The sequence below is a fragment of the Octopus bimaculoides genome, chromosome 2, assembly GCF_046866305.1.
Source record: "Octopus bimaculoides isolate indiv1 chromosome 2, ASM4686630v1, whole genome shotgun sequence".
Taxonomy (NCBI): domain Eukaryota; kingdom Metazoa; phylum Mollusca; class Cephalopoda; order Octopoda; family Octopodidae; genus Octopus; species Octopus bimaculoides.
The window spans coordinates 179,901,824-179,917,541 of record NC_142929.1 but is presented as its reverse complement, the minus strand read 5'-3'; the positions used below and the strand labels follow the sequence as shown (position 1 = coordinate 179,917,541).

Genomic DNA, 15,718 nt, shown 5'->3' with positions numbered 1-15,718 from the left:
AAAAAAGGCTTAAACTTTAATCTGTCATATCTCTTAGAAATTTCCACATAGACAGTTTTTACATTAGAGTTCTCTGTTGTTATGAAGTGAATTCAAAGAAAATTTTTATCCATTCAGTCTGATCCTCTTTCCTACAATCATTCTCTCTCATCCTTATCGCTCTATCTAGCTCACTCACCATTAGGTTTACGTATAAAGAATTAAATCATATCTTCCAGCACTTTCAGTCATCATTCCCTCACACTCAAGCCACTTGTTACTGATATCCATTTAATTTTACCATTTACTCACCTCTATTATAATCCATTAATCTCACCTGCTCTACCATCTCACCTACCATCCTTTCATCAAATCAATCTGTTTCTACTATTCACCCTATCAGTTATGTTGCCTTCAGTGAAATGAACACATTGTAGAGGAGTGAGGACTACTGTGGCATCAACACTGGTGTTTGATGCCACAATAAAGCCACCCAGTACAATCTGTGAAGTGGTTGGTAAACGAGTGGAGACATGGGATTGAGAGAACCCTTTAGTTTTACGGATGCCACAATAATCTTTATAGTGATGATGCCACAATAAAATGCATCCAGTACACTTTATAAAATGCTTGGGCTTTAACTTCCTCCTGCTTCTCTTGAATTTATTCCTACTGCTCACCCAATTCTACAAGCAAATCTTGTAGATTGCACAGATTGTCAGAAGCAAGGTTTTACAGTCAAATGCTTTTCCTATCACCAACCCTCATAACTGAGAGAACAAAATTTAATTAGGGGATGCAAACCCAGGTCCAACCAAGGATGTTCAAAGCATTTTCATTGTCTCACAAAAATTTTAGGGTGTGTGCTTGTATCCCCTGCATCCACTGTTCCCAAGCTCATGCCAACCCATTTAGTCACCTCTACAACATACAGGGATATAGTGTACCTATTCAAAAACCAGGATATCCATGGCATACATTTTCACATAACCTATGCCAGCATCGAAGACAGATGTTAAATGAAGATGATAATGGCTACATTTCCTTCTTAAGACATGATAATCATCATCATCATCAACATCTGTTTTCCAAGCTGGCATGGGTTGGATGGTTTGACAGGACCCAGCAAGCTACAGGGTTGCATTGAACTCCAGTGTTGGCTTTGGCATGCTTTCTGTGGCTGGATGACTTTTCTAATGCCAACCACTGTACAGTGTGTACTAGGTGCTTTTTAATTTTTGTACCACCAGCACTTGTGGAATCACCAAGTGCTGCAAGACAAAATAGAACAGAAAAGGGAAAATCCCTCATGACTAAGTGGTGGGAACTAGGGTGGGGGAGGTGGCTTTATGTTAGGTGCTGAGAGGCTAAAGTATGACAAAGGGACAAGCACAGGTGTCTTCTTACAGAGAAGATACATAGCTACCCAAATTATACAAGGGTGAGCAGCAGTAAACAAATACATTAAAGGATTTTAAGTGAAATATCATAACAGTAAAATGAAAGGAGTGGAAGCTAATAACCATTTTAAGACCCAACTGAGGCTACTTGTACTAAAATATTTAAGTTTAAATTTTTAAATCTCAAATGATGTTATAGTACTGATCTACAATTATTCATGTATCAAGTGAAACTACCTATCGTCACTAGATACAAAACTACTATCGCCATTACATACAATCTTCTCATTTAAATATAAATAAATGCGAGCGTAGTAGAGAACCCATTCCTTGTCCATCACGTGACTGATCATTATTCGAATCGGCAACTTCTTCGAACCGTTCCCGCCAGAACGCAAACTGACCAATCACGGCCCCTAATAAGGTCACGTGATAGAGTAAAATTCTGAAGCCTTCGGGAGCCCATAGTTTGTTATAAATAGCTTTAACTCATACCCAATAATTTGTCTCGGTCCAGTTTCTCTTTGAGAACTGTTCCGTGTACCACACGACAGCAGCAGCAGTTCCAGCGACCACTTCAGCAGCTTCGTCCAGCCACGATGACCTCCGCCGTCGCCACATCAGCAACAAGAGTCTACTACTACTATCCAGCATCATCATCATGACCAACACGATTCTACGATTACTACTAACCAGCAACAATCTCTACCAGCGTCAACACGATTTACTATGTACACCACACCAAACTAACGCGGCACATCTCTCTCTTCGATTCTGTTAGGTGACTCAGCTTCACCACGGTAAATAAACAGACAAGAGTTCTTAAACAGACAAGAAATTCTCAGCCAGCGATGAACATCTGTATAACAAGAATCACGGCCCGGCATCGATGCCACGACATCACAACTAGTGATCAGCACTGCCGCACTCAGCCTCTCCTCACTTTCACATACAGAACTTTTCCTATAGTGTACTAACGAACTGGTATAATTGCTCACGTGTCATTTACTGACTCTCTTTCTCTCTGCTGTAATAACATACACACACATGTATCACTCACATACACACTTTTCTTTGTATGACGGCCTGTCTTTGATTATGTTCTTATATGTCGCATTCACACTCTCACACAGACATACATCTTTAACACTACAATAAATATCTCTGTTATTCATCTAATACGGTTGTGGTCTTTCATTACTGGTCATCTATGTTATCGTCGCATAACATATCATGTATATCATCATTTGATATATATATTTGTATGTTCGACCGTGTGACACGTTTAAATAAAAGGAGTCCTCTGTTTTTCCATTCGTCACCATATCTCCTTTTATGAGTTCGCACGGTCGTCCCTTACATAGCGTTTTAGGAAATGTATGTGTGTACAGGGTGCTTTTTTGTGGCACCAACACTAACAACAAGACAAGACTAAAAGATGCTTTTGACCCCACACTTAACAGTGTACTGGGAGCATTTTATTGTGGCACCAGCATGTACATTAAAAGAAACTGAAGGGACATAATGTGCATATATATTAAAGGAGATGCATGAAAAAACTGAATATTATATGATTCAATAAGTTCTTGTTGCTCTAGTCTATTCAACTGGCAAAACGGGTTGTACCTGTAGTTCAATGGGCCAACCTTCTTACATTCTATTTTTCACTGAATCTCCCTGAGAACTGTGTTAAAGATACATGTGTCTGTGGCGTGCTTAACCACTTGCATAATAATTTCATGAGCAGATTGTTTGGTTGACTGAACCAACTGGAACACTCATCATGATATCTGATGGAGAGCAAGATCGTATATTGTCAGAACACTTTAAAAAATACATAAAAAAACCTTCACTTACCTTTTTGGTGGCTGGTGATCAACAGACATGATTTTTACTGCAAAGGCATTGATATCAAAATGACCAATCCCTTCAGATGGCTGGACAAACTATAAAATAAATTTAACTAGTTCAATGAAATTTACATAATAATAGAAATACATACATGCAAAAAAAACAAAAAATGAAGAACTAGTTAAAAACAACTTTCATCATTAAAGAACGAAACAGAAATTTTGTTAATAAAAAAACGTATTTGCTGCAGACCTAGATTAAATGCAAATTGTCAGAGATATTAGTTTGGAATAGTAACAAAACAATACACTATTCTTATTAAATAATTGCTTTGTTAGAGTTGAAATTCAAGAGTAAACAATTCTGAATAGTTCTTAAAACTAGGAAAATGGTTGCTGATAGCGATGATAATGGAAGCATCACACCCCAGGTTTATAGAGTAGGAAGCTATAACATTCATGTCTTTCCCATCACATAATTATCATCATCATCGTTTAATGTCCGCTTTCCATGCTAGCATGGGTTGGATGATTTGACTGAGGACTGGTGAACCCGATGGCTACACCAGGCTCCAATATGATTTGGCAGAGTTTCTACAGCTGGACACCCTTGCTAATGCCAACCACTCCGAGAGTGTAGTGGGTGCTTTTACGTGGAGGATATTAAATAAAGTACAGTGTTTATCCTAATTTTAGAATAGGAATACTATGTCCCTGCATCTCATAAAAGCAGTTAAAAGTGTTGACAATAAGAGGGACATCTAGCTACAAATAATCTTTTAGGAAAACTGTCCAATCCATGACAACATCAAAAAGCAGAAGTGAAATACTGAGTTATAGATTCCATCATCATTTAATAGAAAAGGAATGAAAAACAATATAGATGAGAAGATAGAATAGTCAATTAAAAAATAAAACATATCATGAAATGAATTAGGTTGTCAAACACACAATATACAATATATTATAAAATGGCAAACTTAAACATAGTTTTATTTCTATAATGAATATTAAATACCAGTATACTAAACAAGAAATGGCAGCATGTGGCTCAGTGATTAGGGTGTTGCACCAAAGATAATAAGAATGTGGTTTCAATTGCTGGATCAGGGGAATGTGTTCTTCAGCAAAACATTTCATTTCATGCTGTTCCAGTCCATTCATTTGGTAAAGATGAGTTGTCCAGTGATGGACCAGTGTCCCATCCAGGTGGGGATTATATACACTACAGAATCAGAAACTAGTCTTATGAGCCTATAGTTCAAGGAAGGACCTTTGAACTTTTTTTTTTTTTTTTGATACTAAACAAACAGTTGAGAGGTTGATGGCATTTATTCTGTCCTGGCAATAGAACATGTCAGTGGCAAAATAGATGGTTCTCAATATATTCTGAGAGGAACTGTAAGATTATCTACATTGCCTCTTTAAACAGCAATAACATAGTAAAATTGATGGCTTTTAGAGTTGAGTAGAATGTTTGCCTAACAGAAACACTACCCTTCTACAAACTAGTGTTCTATCCTGAGAATTATTTTTCGCTTCATTTAACATGGAAACTGAAAATTACAGAATTTGCATAGATTAAATAATAATGCTATGTTAAGAAAAAGGAGAAAATGCAAAACAGTCTGTTAGTGAGTTCACATTGGTAAGGTGTTGCTGTCTACTCACAACTTGTTATTGAGACCCAGGTCAGCCCTGACAGAATGAACCTATAAACAAAGGCAATCTAGCCATAACCATCCTATCTTTTTGAATATCAAGGGCTTCATTGCCCAACATTTCCTTTATTTATGACAAGGTGTACTTTGAGGGGTTTGATTGTTATTTCTAGAAGGTTGAGTGATCATGTAAAGGCTTCTTCATTTTCAGATTTGTTGGTGGTACTACAACTATATGTGAGCAGTGAAATGATTTATCAGGTTTATAAAACATTATAATTAACAAATAAGTAATGTGCTTACTTCATAACTTTTAAAGGGGAGTGGCAAACATACCTTTAACACACCCTGAAAATATACCCTCGATATCATAATTGATTCCACTCTTTAAGCCAAATGAAAAATACATACTTTGTAAGGTGGTAGAAAATAGCTATGGAGAATTGAAGAAGTGAAAGTAATCAATATTTCTACAAAAATCATGAAGCCTAAAATTTTTAGAGAAGAGTAAATGAAAACTGTAATATTTATTCTTTTGCCCTTCAAAGGTGATATGAATGAAGTAAAATAATTCCAATTAAAAAATGTGAAACCAACTTGTTTATCCTAACATCAGAAAAATGAAACCTAACTGCAGAGAATATGTAATAGTGTAATCTGTAACATATTTAAAAGTAGAAAATAAAACAATGACTTGTTGATTCCATACTTACTAATGGTTTGGGTCCTTCAAGTTCAGAGAATTCAGTGACCATTACAAAGTCTTGAAGCAGATTGGTCCCACGATTCCAGGGATGGATTACAGAAGGGCATGGTGTTAAGTAAGAGAAACCTTTAGAATTTCTAATAGAAGTTCTTCTCTCACTATATTCAGATACTTGTGGATACACAGTAGATCCAAACATGTTTCAAATGTTAAAACTGGGGGTGAAAAATATAAAAGTAAATATATTTTTAACCTTTAGATGACAAGTAAAAGCTAAAATATTTGAATTAACAGTCAGAAATCTGTCACTTTTCTCTTTTATTCTATACTATATTCCTCAGTTTTGCTCCCTATATACAGATGGTCTAATCCGCTTTTCAAAATAATTTCAAATTGTGCAAAAGAAATTTGAAAGAGGAATAATTTGGTAGAACCTAAGGTAACAGCAATAATAAAATAGTTTAAGATACCCAACTGCCAATAACATTGAATTAATTCTGAAGATTATAAAAAGTATGAAGTTGTTATATAGCCACAGTAAGCCTATGAAATGTGAGGACTGAACAATGAGGTTAAACTTAGATCCCTCCTCCCAAACATACCCTATCTCCATCTAGCTGAAAACTATACTGCACACTTTGGTTGCAGCATGGCAGAGTCTGGACATGTACTGTCTCCAGTCAGGTCATTTCTGTACACACTTAGATATTAGTGGTAGCCACAGCAGAGGTGGGCAAGGTGAACTCAGTCAAAGTATAGTAGTTGCTGTTCTATATTTATTGTTAGTCGTTTTTGTGTGGATGTGTTCTTTTTGCTTGGAACACTTGGCAATATACCAACAGCTAAGAATCAGACACTATGGTCTACTGTGATGGTTATTTGAAGTAACAGAAGTGACTAAAAGTTTGTAGAAAATATTTTTAAAAAGTGATTTTTTTCAATATTCAATGCAAACTGTACGACTACCATCATCTTCATTTTTTTATCTGCTTTTGATGCTGGCATGGGCCTGACAGGGTACAACCTCAGCCAGTTTTCATTTCAGAGTTACAGTCCTCCCTGAGGAGTCAGGACCTATTGCCTCACTTGTACGTTCTGATTTTTACACTGTTTCTATGGTTAGATGCTCTTCTTAACATCGACCACTTTACAGAGTGTATTTGATGATTTCATTGTGGTACTAGCACAATAGAAGTTGTCACGCCCTCAGCTAGCCTAAAATGGTCCACTCATGTCTGATATTAAAATAAATGTTGGAGAACAGAATGAACTAAATATGACTTATTGGATCTAGAATCTAAGTAGAAATTGTTGAGAAATTAACTCTACATTAGAGGTGTTGGCTGATGTATGCAACAGAGATGAATGTTACTATGCTACATAGAAACTAGAAGTATATATATATAACAATTTTGTTCTGTCTGTCCATCCATATAGTTGAACAAAATGTAAACAAATTGTTATGTTGCGTAAGTTTAGCACATTTATTAATGAGATAAATAAAATTTTTGACTATGGTGTGGCCACATTTGGAATTTGCATTACCAGTCTGGAACCCCTATCTTGCTCAGGATATTGACCTCCTGGAAAATGTTTAGAGAAGTGCAACCAAGTAAATACCCTCCATCTAGCAACTACCATACTCTGAACACCTTACTTCCCTGGGCATAGATACATTGAAGTTTTGGCATCTGGCAATTAACTTAGTAAACACCCACAAAATTATTACCCATCGGGCCAACAATCACCTTGAGCACCTTTTTGAGCTCCATGTGTCTAAAGCATGGGAATGCCTACAAAGTCAAAAAACAGCACAGCTCCCATGACTTTCGGAAACACTTTTTCACACTCAGAGTTGCTGAAGCATGGAACAAACTACCTGCATCAGTTGTTAGTTGCCAAGACATTGCATCCTTTAAAACCTCTATGCTTCCTGAAATTTGCCAACACTACACCTGATATCCCCCCCCCCCGCCATATGCATACACACATGACTCATACACTGTTCACTTTCCTGACTTTTGTACATAATTCTATGTACTGTACATGCACCTGCGCACTATACACAATAATTTCATTATTATTTATGTATAGGCGCAGGAGTGGCTGTGTGGTAAGTAACTTGCTTACCAACCACATGGTTCTGGGTTCAATCCCACTGCGTGGCATCTTGGGCAAGTGTCTCCTACTATAGTCTTGGGCCGACCAAAACCTTGTGAGTGGATTTGGTAGACGGAAACTGAAAGAAGCCCGTCATATATATGTATATATATGTGTGTGTGTGTATGTTTGTGTGTCTGTATTTGTCCCCCCAACATCGCTTGACAACCGATGCTAGTGTGTTTATGTCCCCGTAACTTAGCGGTTCGGCAAAAGAGACCGATAGAATAAGTACTAGGCTTACAAAGAATAAGTCCTGGGGTCGATTAGTTCGACTAAAGGTGGTGCTCCAGCATGGTCACAGTCAAATGACTGAAACAAGTAAAGTTAAAGTTAAAGTTATATATAAATATAAAAGAAGAAAAGAAAATGGAGATTACAAAGTTAATTGTTTATTATTAACAACAAATTGGTCATCTTCACTTCTTACAGCCATTTCAATCAATACTTTCTTAATCTCCATTTTCTTCTTTTAATACTTGAGTATTAATTGAAATGGCTGTAAGACACAAAGATGACCAATTTCTCCATTTTCTTTTCTTTTAAATGGATATAAACTATATGCTTTATACATGCCTATTATTTTAAGGAAATTCATTCCCCCAAAATACTAAATATTGAACTGCTATTTCCTTGGATGAAACCATCCCTTCATGAGGTTAACATATCCTCTAATTAAATTTTACATATATATATATATTATTTTATCAAATTTATTAACTTATGTCATAATGTTTTTGTTAAAAAATTCATTGGAAATTTTATCTAAAAAAGAATTAGAACCATTAATTAGTTTATATTATTACATATAACTTGTGAATATAAAAGTAATTACAACTATATGTATTCTGATGTATGCTTACACAGAGTAAAAAGCAACTCAAATGGCTGCTAATACAAACAGTGTCTGATTGTGAAACACAACCTCAAAAAGAGAAATTATGATTAGAGTTTGCAAGGCCTTCAAGGTTAACTTCTGCTTTAGAAGTAAAAATGGCCTTAAAATGTTGGTTCAGTGTGAAGCCAAGTGTTTTTTAATTAGTTGGTATGTTGAAGAGGACCGGTACCCTTGATATGTACAAGTCACTCAGACTTTAGTTAATGTTCTGTTTGAATATTTTCAACACACAACAATATCTGGAAGAATGTGTATAAAAAGGAATCCCAGAGAGATGCAATCATGTAGAAGAATAATAGGGAAAGATTTTTTTTTAAGAGGATGAGAGGTGTATGTGTCAAGTGGACATGAGTGGAGGGTTATGTAACTTGCTAATTCAGAAGTAAGGGACCATTGGTGTGTAATGTAGACACTAACTCAGTCAAATTTAATCAAATTTTAATATAGATAAGATCTGTAATGGCTGGATGTAATTTGAGAATGTTTGTCTGTATCAATGACAAAAATACTACCAAATATCAAAAAGGACAGAGTTCAAAATAATGCTACTGCTTTGATAGGGCCAAAATATGGAATTTTCATTTCAAAATTTATAAATATACATATCCAGTACATATATACCTCAATGTAGTACATGATAAATTTCAAAACTTAATATGCTCTTAAAAAATATACAAAATCTTATAATATACAAAATTTGAGTAAAAATTGTGACTTCCTATGCATGATGTGATATATGTATGCATGTATGCAATAAATGTCATCAGTGTGTATGTGTATATGCCTGCAACAGATATATGTATTTAATAGATGAGTATACATATATGAATGAGATATGTAAGCATGTTATAGATGAGTGCATGTATTTCATAGATCATCATCATCATCATTTAACGTCCGTTTTCCATGCTGGCATGGGTTGGATGGTTTGACTGGGGACTGGCAAGCCAGGAGGTCGCACCAGGCTCCAATCTGATCTGGCAGTGTTTCTACAGCTGGATATTCTTCCTAACACCAACCACTCCAAGAGTGTAGTGGGTGCTTTTTACGTGCCACCAGCACGGAAGCCAGTCAGGTGGCACTGGCATCGGCCACGTTTGGATGGTGCTTTTTATGTGCTACCAGCACAAGAGCCAGTCGGGGCATGTAAGCTGGCATCGACCATGTTTGAATAGTGTTTTATATTTGAGGACATATAAGATTACTTCAAGTCTTATATGCAAAATTGAGTTCCCTATAAGTTAATTTTGTCCCTGACACTCACTATTATCGGCCATTTTCTTTTCCTGAATACACACTGCTGAAAAGTGGGGTATCAAATATGCCGAGGAGTCTTTTATGACACAAGCTGGCAGAATCTGGATGAAATGTTTGTGGTATTTCATCTGCCACTATGTTCTGAGTTCAAATTCTGCTGAGGTCGACTTTGCCTTTCATCCTTTCGGGATCAATTAAATAAGTACCAGTTACACACTGGGTCTATGTAATCAACTTAAACCCTTTGTCTGTCCTTGTTTGTCCCTTCTATGTTTAGCCCCTTGTGGCAATAAAGAAATAAATATAACACATGAAATCTAATTTTCTACAGATTTTCACCAATCCACTGCTGAATTGAACCAGGTTTTCCTCAAGAGTCCTAACATTTCTAGGTTCCAATAGAGGTGACTTACTTCATGACCCACTCCATCAACTACTATTGCTATAAGAACTATAATTAGATTTTAAAAGCTGTCAGTTCTTTATCAGTTTGATGTAGATGTTCTCATCTATAGTTTAATCAAAGTATTTGCATTTTCTTGAGCAACTAATATCTATGTGAATTCTGACTGTCTCCTGAGAAGTGGGAATGTGGTTTTATTGAACTGTTCTACAAAAACTAAATGAATCCAGCTATCTATTTAAGGCTGTAGATGGCTATAGTGCAGCCACACTCAGAATTTGAATCACCAGTCTGGAGCCCTTATCTTGCTCAGGACATTGACCTCCTGGAAAATGTTCAGAGGTGCAACCAAACAAATATCCTCCATCAGGCATCTACCATAATCTGAATGCCTTGCTTCCCTGGGCATAGATATAGTGAAGCTCTGACGTCTGGCAATTGACTTAGTAAACACCCACAAAATTATTAACCATCATGCCAACATTGAGCACCTTTTTGAGCTTCATGTGTCTAACACATGTGGTCATACCTACAAAGTCAGAAAACAGCACAGCTCCCATGACTTTCGGAAACACTTTTTCACACTCAGAGTTGCTGAAGCATGGAACAAACCACCTGCATCAGTTATTAGTTGCCGAGATATTGCATCCTTTAAAACCTCTATGCTTCCTGAAATTTGCCAACACTACACCTGATATCCCCACCTCCATACGCATGCACACATGTATATCATGACTCATACACTATTCACTTTCCTGACTTTTGTATATAATACTATGTATTGTACATGCACCTTTGATAAGTTGTGGTGCACCTGTGCACTATACACAATAATTTCATTATCATTATTTTGTTTCAAAAGGATCCTTTGTTATTTTCACCAGACCAACTCGTCTGACAGATAAGGTAGTGTATTCTCAATGACGTAATGAAGTAGTACTCAGCAAACATTTTAAAGCAGTATGTATGAAAGACACACACACACACAGAGTCATCTTGACTTGAATTTCATGTTACTGTGATCTTCAAATGAGAAATCAGATCAATGTGGCATGAATCTCTAGTCACAAGATAAAAGATAAAAACTCAGTTATAATTAACTAATATACTCTAGAACGTATATTGAGCATTCTTGCCGCCGCCCACTCGATCAGCAAGAATGTAGATAAAACGAAGCTGAAATTTGGATTAGTGCACAGCTGGGTTGACATAAACATAAGTGTGTGCTGGGTGGGTTAATAAATTATACCAAGTTTTTGTAGAGCGTTAACTGATCGTATGTGGGCATAACATACGCATTATATATAACTTACATTCAAAACAGACAGGTTATTCATCAAACAAAAGAGCTTAGCTAAGCCCATAACTTACTGAAGTTCATTTATTATATAGCGGGAAAACAAGTTGTTCATTTTAGTATCTTGTTTTCTCTTCAACAGAACCTATGTGATAAACAATATCAAACAATATGCATACATAAACAATAAAAATTAAAGGCCAGAAAATATTGAATTCCCCCAACAGCAATCAAACTACACATTTGTGACCAATACATTAAATATTTCCTGCAGAACGTTCGCGATTAAAAATTTTTTTTTTTTATCAAATTAAATGCAGAAAGGTATCATCCATTATACTAAACTTCGAACAGATTCCTCTCATGAGAAATATTGGCATCAAACAGTTCATATATGATCTCCTCTTAACAAAAAGTAACACTAATGCAACCATTTTTGCAACAGGGAAAATAAGTTTCAGCACTGACTCATAAAATACGCAGACGATAATTTGGTGATCTTTGGTTTTCGGAATTTTTTTTTTTTTTTTTTTTTTTACAAATTAATGTTTCAGTTTAAAATATAAACTTGGGCTTCATGTTAAACACAATTTCATATAGATTAATAGATTTTCTAAATGAAACCGGCTATTTAAAAGCTTTCCCCTGCGAGACACTAATCTAACAATTGCCTTCCTGTGTATCGATCGAGTGAATATGGTTTAGTGCAGAGTCCATGCAAAATCAAATATATTACCTGTTGTAATACGTAAATTGAAATAGTGTTTGCTCTTTCTAACTTATTTCTATTGTAATTGTCCACTTCCTTATGTAAATTATAAATGAAAAGGACGTGAAAGTGATGGGGGTGAATTTCCACGGTCTAATTTATAAGCTTGACACTAGTGTGGACTAACTTGAGACAGCCGAATATAACTGGCAACAGTTTATAAATCGTTAGGCTTCATGCAACCACTCCATTCTCGACCTCCGACTCTGTCACGTTACTCTTAAACGCCTACACTTATAGGTAGGTATTTATGGAAACTTAAAGTCCACTCGACAAACCTGTGGAAATGAGGATAAGAATGGAATGTTTTGGAATTAGTAAAATTTCAACAGAATAATATTTACCATGATCAAATGCGCGAAAATACGTTTATACGCCTGGCAGAAGATATAATTACACAATATATTCTAGCGTTAAATAAGACTGTAATTATCGGTATACTCTAATTATGTAGAGAGATGCACTTAGTTCAAGTGACAGGCTTCAGGCTATTTGGGTAGGGAACACCACAGCTGGCATATATATTAGAAATCTGTAGCTGTATCTCATTGTGTCAATATAATATAATGTAACACGGCATCTTAACAACATCTTTAGATTCTATTAATTTTAAAGAATGTTACTTTCAGTAATGTTAAATATAAATACTTAAATGTCATAACACAAAATAATCAACAATAATAGAAGGGAAGCTGACAGCAAAATAAGCATCATGTACTTACAAAAATGTAAACAGTTGAGGCGATTAAGAAACAGACGATATGTTACTTCATAACTAAAGCCACCCACAACTGTCAATTATCAGAAGTATCAAGTATTTCTGCCGGTGACAAACGACAATTTGCTATCCTGCTTTAGAATTCCGAGTAACAGCACGTCATTCAGAGCATGCATATTAAATATGAGAAACTGATTTCTGACAAAGAGAAGATCAATAATTCTCAAAGTAAACAATAAATATACGTTTCCTACATTAGCATAAAATCTGAAAATAATGACGTTCATTATTTTCCTCAAATCATTAGTAACGTAAATTAAGTGAAATATTTACCCAAGAATAGAAACCGATTTCTAAAGAAACTTGTTGATCTGCAGTTCGAATATTTTTTAGTTTGCTTGCCGCAACTTTGTCAATTTATCGTATTTTGAGTAAGGTCATAAAAATAATTTTGCCACACGAAATTAATTGATTTTGTCGTTATCATAACATATGGACACGTATATATTTTCTTTTAATAATCACATCTCTAATCTTTAATTTATATGGACGTCGGTGTGTAGCAGTTAATGGTTCCAATTGTAAACTTCAGATACTTAACAGCAATAGTCTCAATAATCGTCTCAGTGGCAGACAACATGCATCTCTTCACTGAAAATCTTCATAACTCGCCTCCATCAATATGATGTTCTCTTAGAACCCATCTTTCTTTCTAAGATGACAAAGCTTAAACAATGAATTGAAGCATCAAGGTTATTGAGTACCATCAAGCTTTATCATCATCATCATCATTTCAAGTTAGTTTACTTTTTTAGAGCTAGTCCATCTTTTAGATTCTTGCAGTCCCTGCAACATTCTAATTTATGAGAAACTCGAAAGTTTGATCTACAGGGTGTCCACAAAGTCTGGGTACATGGGGATTAACACATACTTTAAGAAATTATTATTTCTTATATTTAATTGTTTATGTTATGATTTTATTTACTCCATGTAGCCAGACTTTGTGGACACCCTGTATATTAAACTCACTTCTGGATTCCTTGCTCAAGTTCTGTAGCTCAAATAATTTGGGGATCTGAATTTACATATTTTCTCCTCTCTCTAATACTTACACACACACACCCCAACTGCCTTTCTTCTCTGCAAGTTTGCTTCTTTATGATGGACAACTTTCATTCCTTTCCAATGCAGGCTACCTCAAACAGAGAAATGAAGCTCTATAACTGTGGAGGTGGTGATGGTGGGGGAGGACTTGGATTATTAGTTCTAGAGCAGGGCAGGCCCACTGCCAGACTTTGGTGCCTGGGGGTGCTTCAGAATATTCTGGATGAGCACTAATTTGTAATAATGCTAGAGTTTTGACATAAGTGTATCACTGTAAATCTGAGGGTGTACCATTGAATAGTGAGGAGACAGTGCTGTCCAGTGCACCACCTTAGAGACGAGCATGGAGCAGGTTAAATCAGCTCAAAGAGTTTGGGAAAATTTACATCTAAATTTTTGGGTTACCTTTTGATCAATCTGAACAATTTTCAATGTGACGTTTAAATTCTATGATTGCCAAATTTTCCAGAGAGCAGGTTGGCAAGATTGATGTGTAGGTGTAGAAAATATAGATGTGAGACTAGTTAGAACATGAGTAGAAAATTCTCTCTTTGTTAGTTCCTTGCTCTGGATGAATTTTATAGAAAAAAGAGAGAGGAGCTAGCCTTCATTTCTGCTTATATAGCCAATGCATGGCTTATAGGTACTGTTCCCTCATTGGTCTGTTAGAACCCAGTGCAAATAGTGAACAAATAAAACATCACCTAGATGCATGAAGCTCATTACAAATGTAACCATGAGTATGATTTTATTAATAGCTTTATGGGCAACAGGTGCAGCCTACCCATTTATTGACCTGATTTCAGAATTCAGAAATCATGGTGCTAATCTAAATCTTTGCTCTACCTTATCATCAGCTCTGATTAAATAGATATGTTAATAGTCTGTAGAATGACTGGAGGTATGCTACAATGTCATTGTTCCAGGTATACCATTCCAACATGCAAATAGCATGAATTTTAAGATACAAATACCACAGGAATTTATTATTCACAAATGGACAGTGTGGTGCAAAACTGTTCCCTTTATGTGTGTAGTGATTGTGTCTTGGTGTAATTGGCAGAAAGTAGGATGTCATGTTCTCACGGAAAAATGTTTCTGAGATGTCTATTTATGGAAGCAGTGAGAGTCTGTCATGGATGCTTAGGTTATTCTTGTATATCTCCTCAAAGATTTTTTTTATGTCAAGAGCAACAGCATTGCTTTTGCCCCACCCCCCACCCCCCACAAAAAAAAGACACCACTGATGTAGGACATAGACAATCAAATCTCTCTTTTGAAACCATGCTAGCTGTCCCTAAAAGAATTGAGTATTGAAGAGATTCTTACAATCATCTCTATTACTCTTGAGATATTAAAAATGAGAACAATTGGCTAGTACAGTTCTATATTTAAGAAATGAGGAATTATTTACATTTGACAGATATTTGTCCTCATCTTGTTTGTTGTTAACACGTTTCGGCTGATATACCCTCCAGCCTTCGTCAGGTGTCTTGGGGAAATTTTGAACCTGGGT

At 35.8% G+C, this 15,718-nt stretch overlaps 1 protein-coding gene across 18 annotated transcripts in view; it reads right to left on the bottom strand.

The window, feature by feature from the left end:
- LOC106878697 (guanine nucleotide exchange protein SMCR8) overlaps nt 1–15,718 on the bottom strand; it is a 92,154-nt gene that overhangs the window by 70,412 nt on the left and 6,024 nt on the right. For 5 of the 18 annotated variants that reach the window (XR_016240831.1, XR_016240832.1, XR_016240830.1 and 2 more), the window contains exons 1-3: nt 13,103–13,202; nt 5,604–5,811; nt 3,237–3,325 (exon numbers count right to left, since the gene is read on the bottom strand). Coding sequence is in view for 15 of the 18 variants with exons in the window: in XM_052965758.2 (XP_052821718.1) it covers nt 3,237–3,325; nt 5,604–5,795 (281 nt within the window). In the remaining 3 variants the exon portion in view is untranslated. Of the gene's footprint in view, nt 1–3,236; nt 3,326–5,603; nt 5,812–11,685; nt 11,800–12,347; nt 12,659–12,724; nt 12,838–13,102; nt 13,203–13,431; nt 13,522–15,718 lie in introns of those variants that run through there. The other 13 variants (XM_089348128.1, XM_089348124.1, XM_089348126.1 and 10 more) reach the window with 9 other exon arrangements.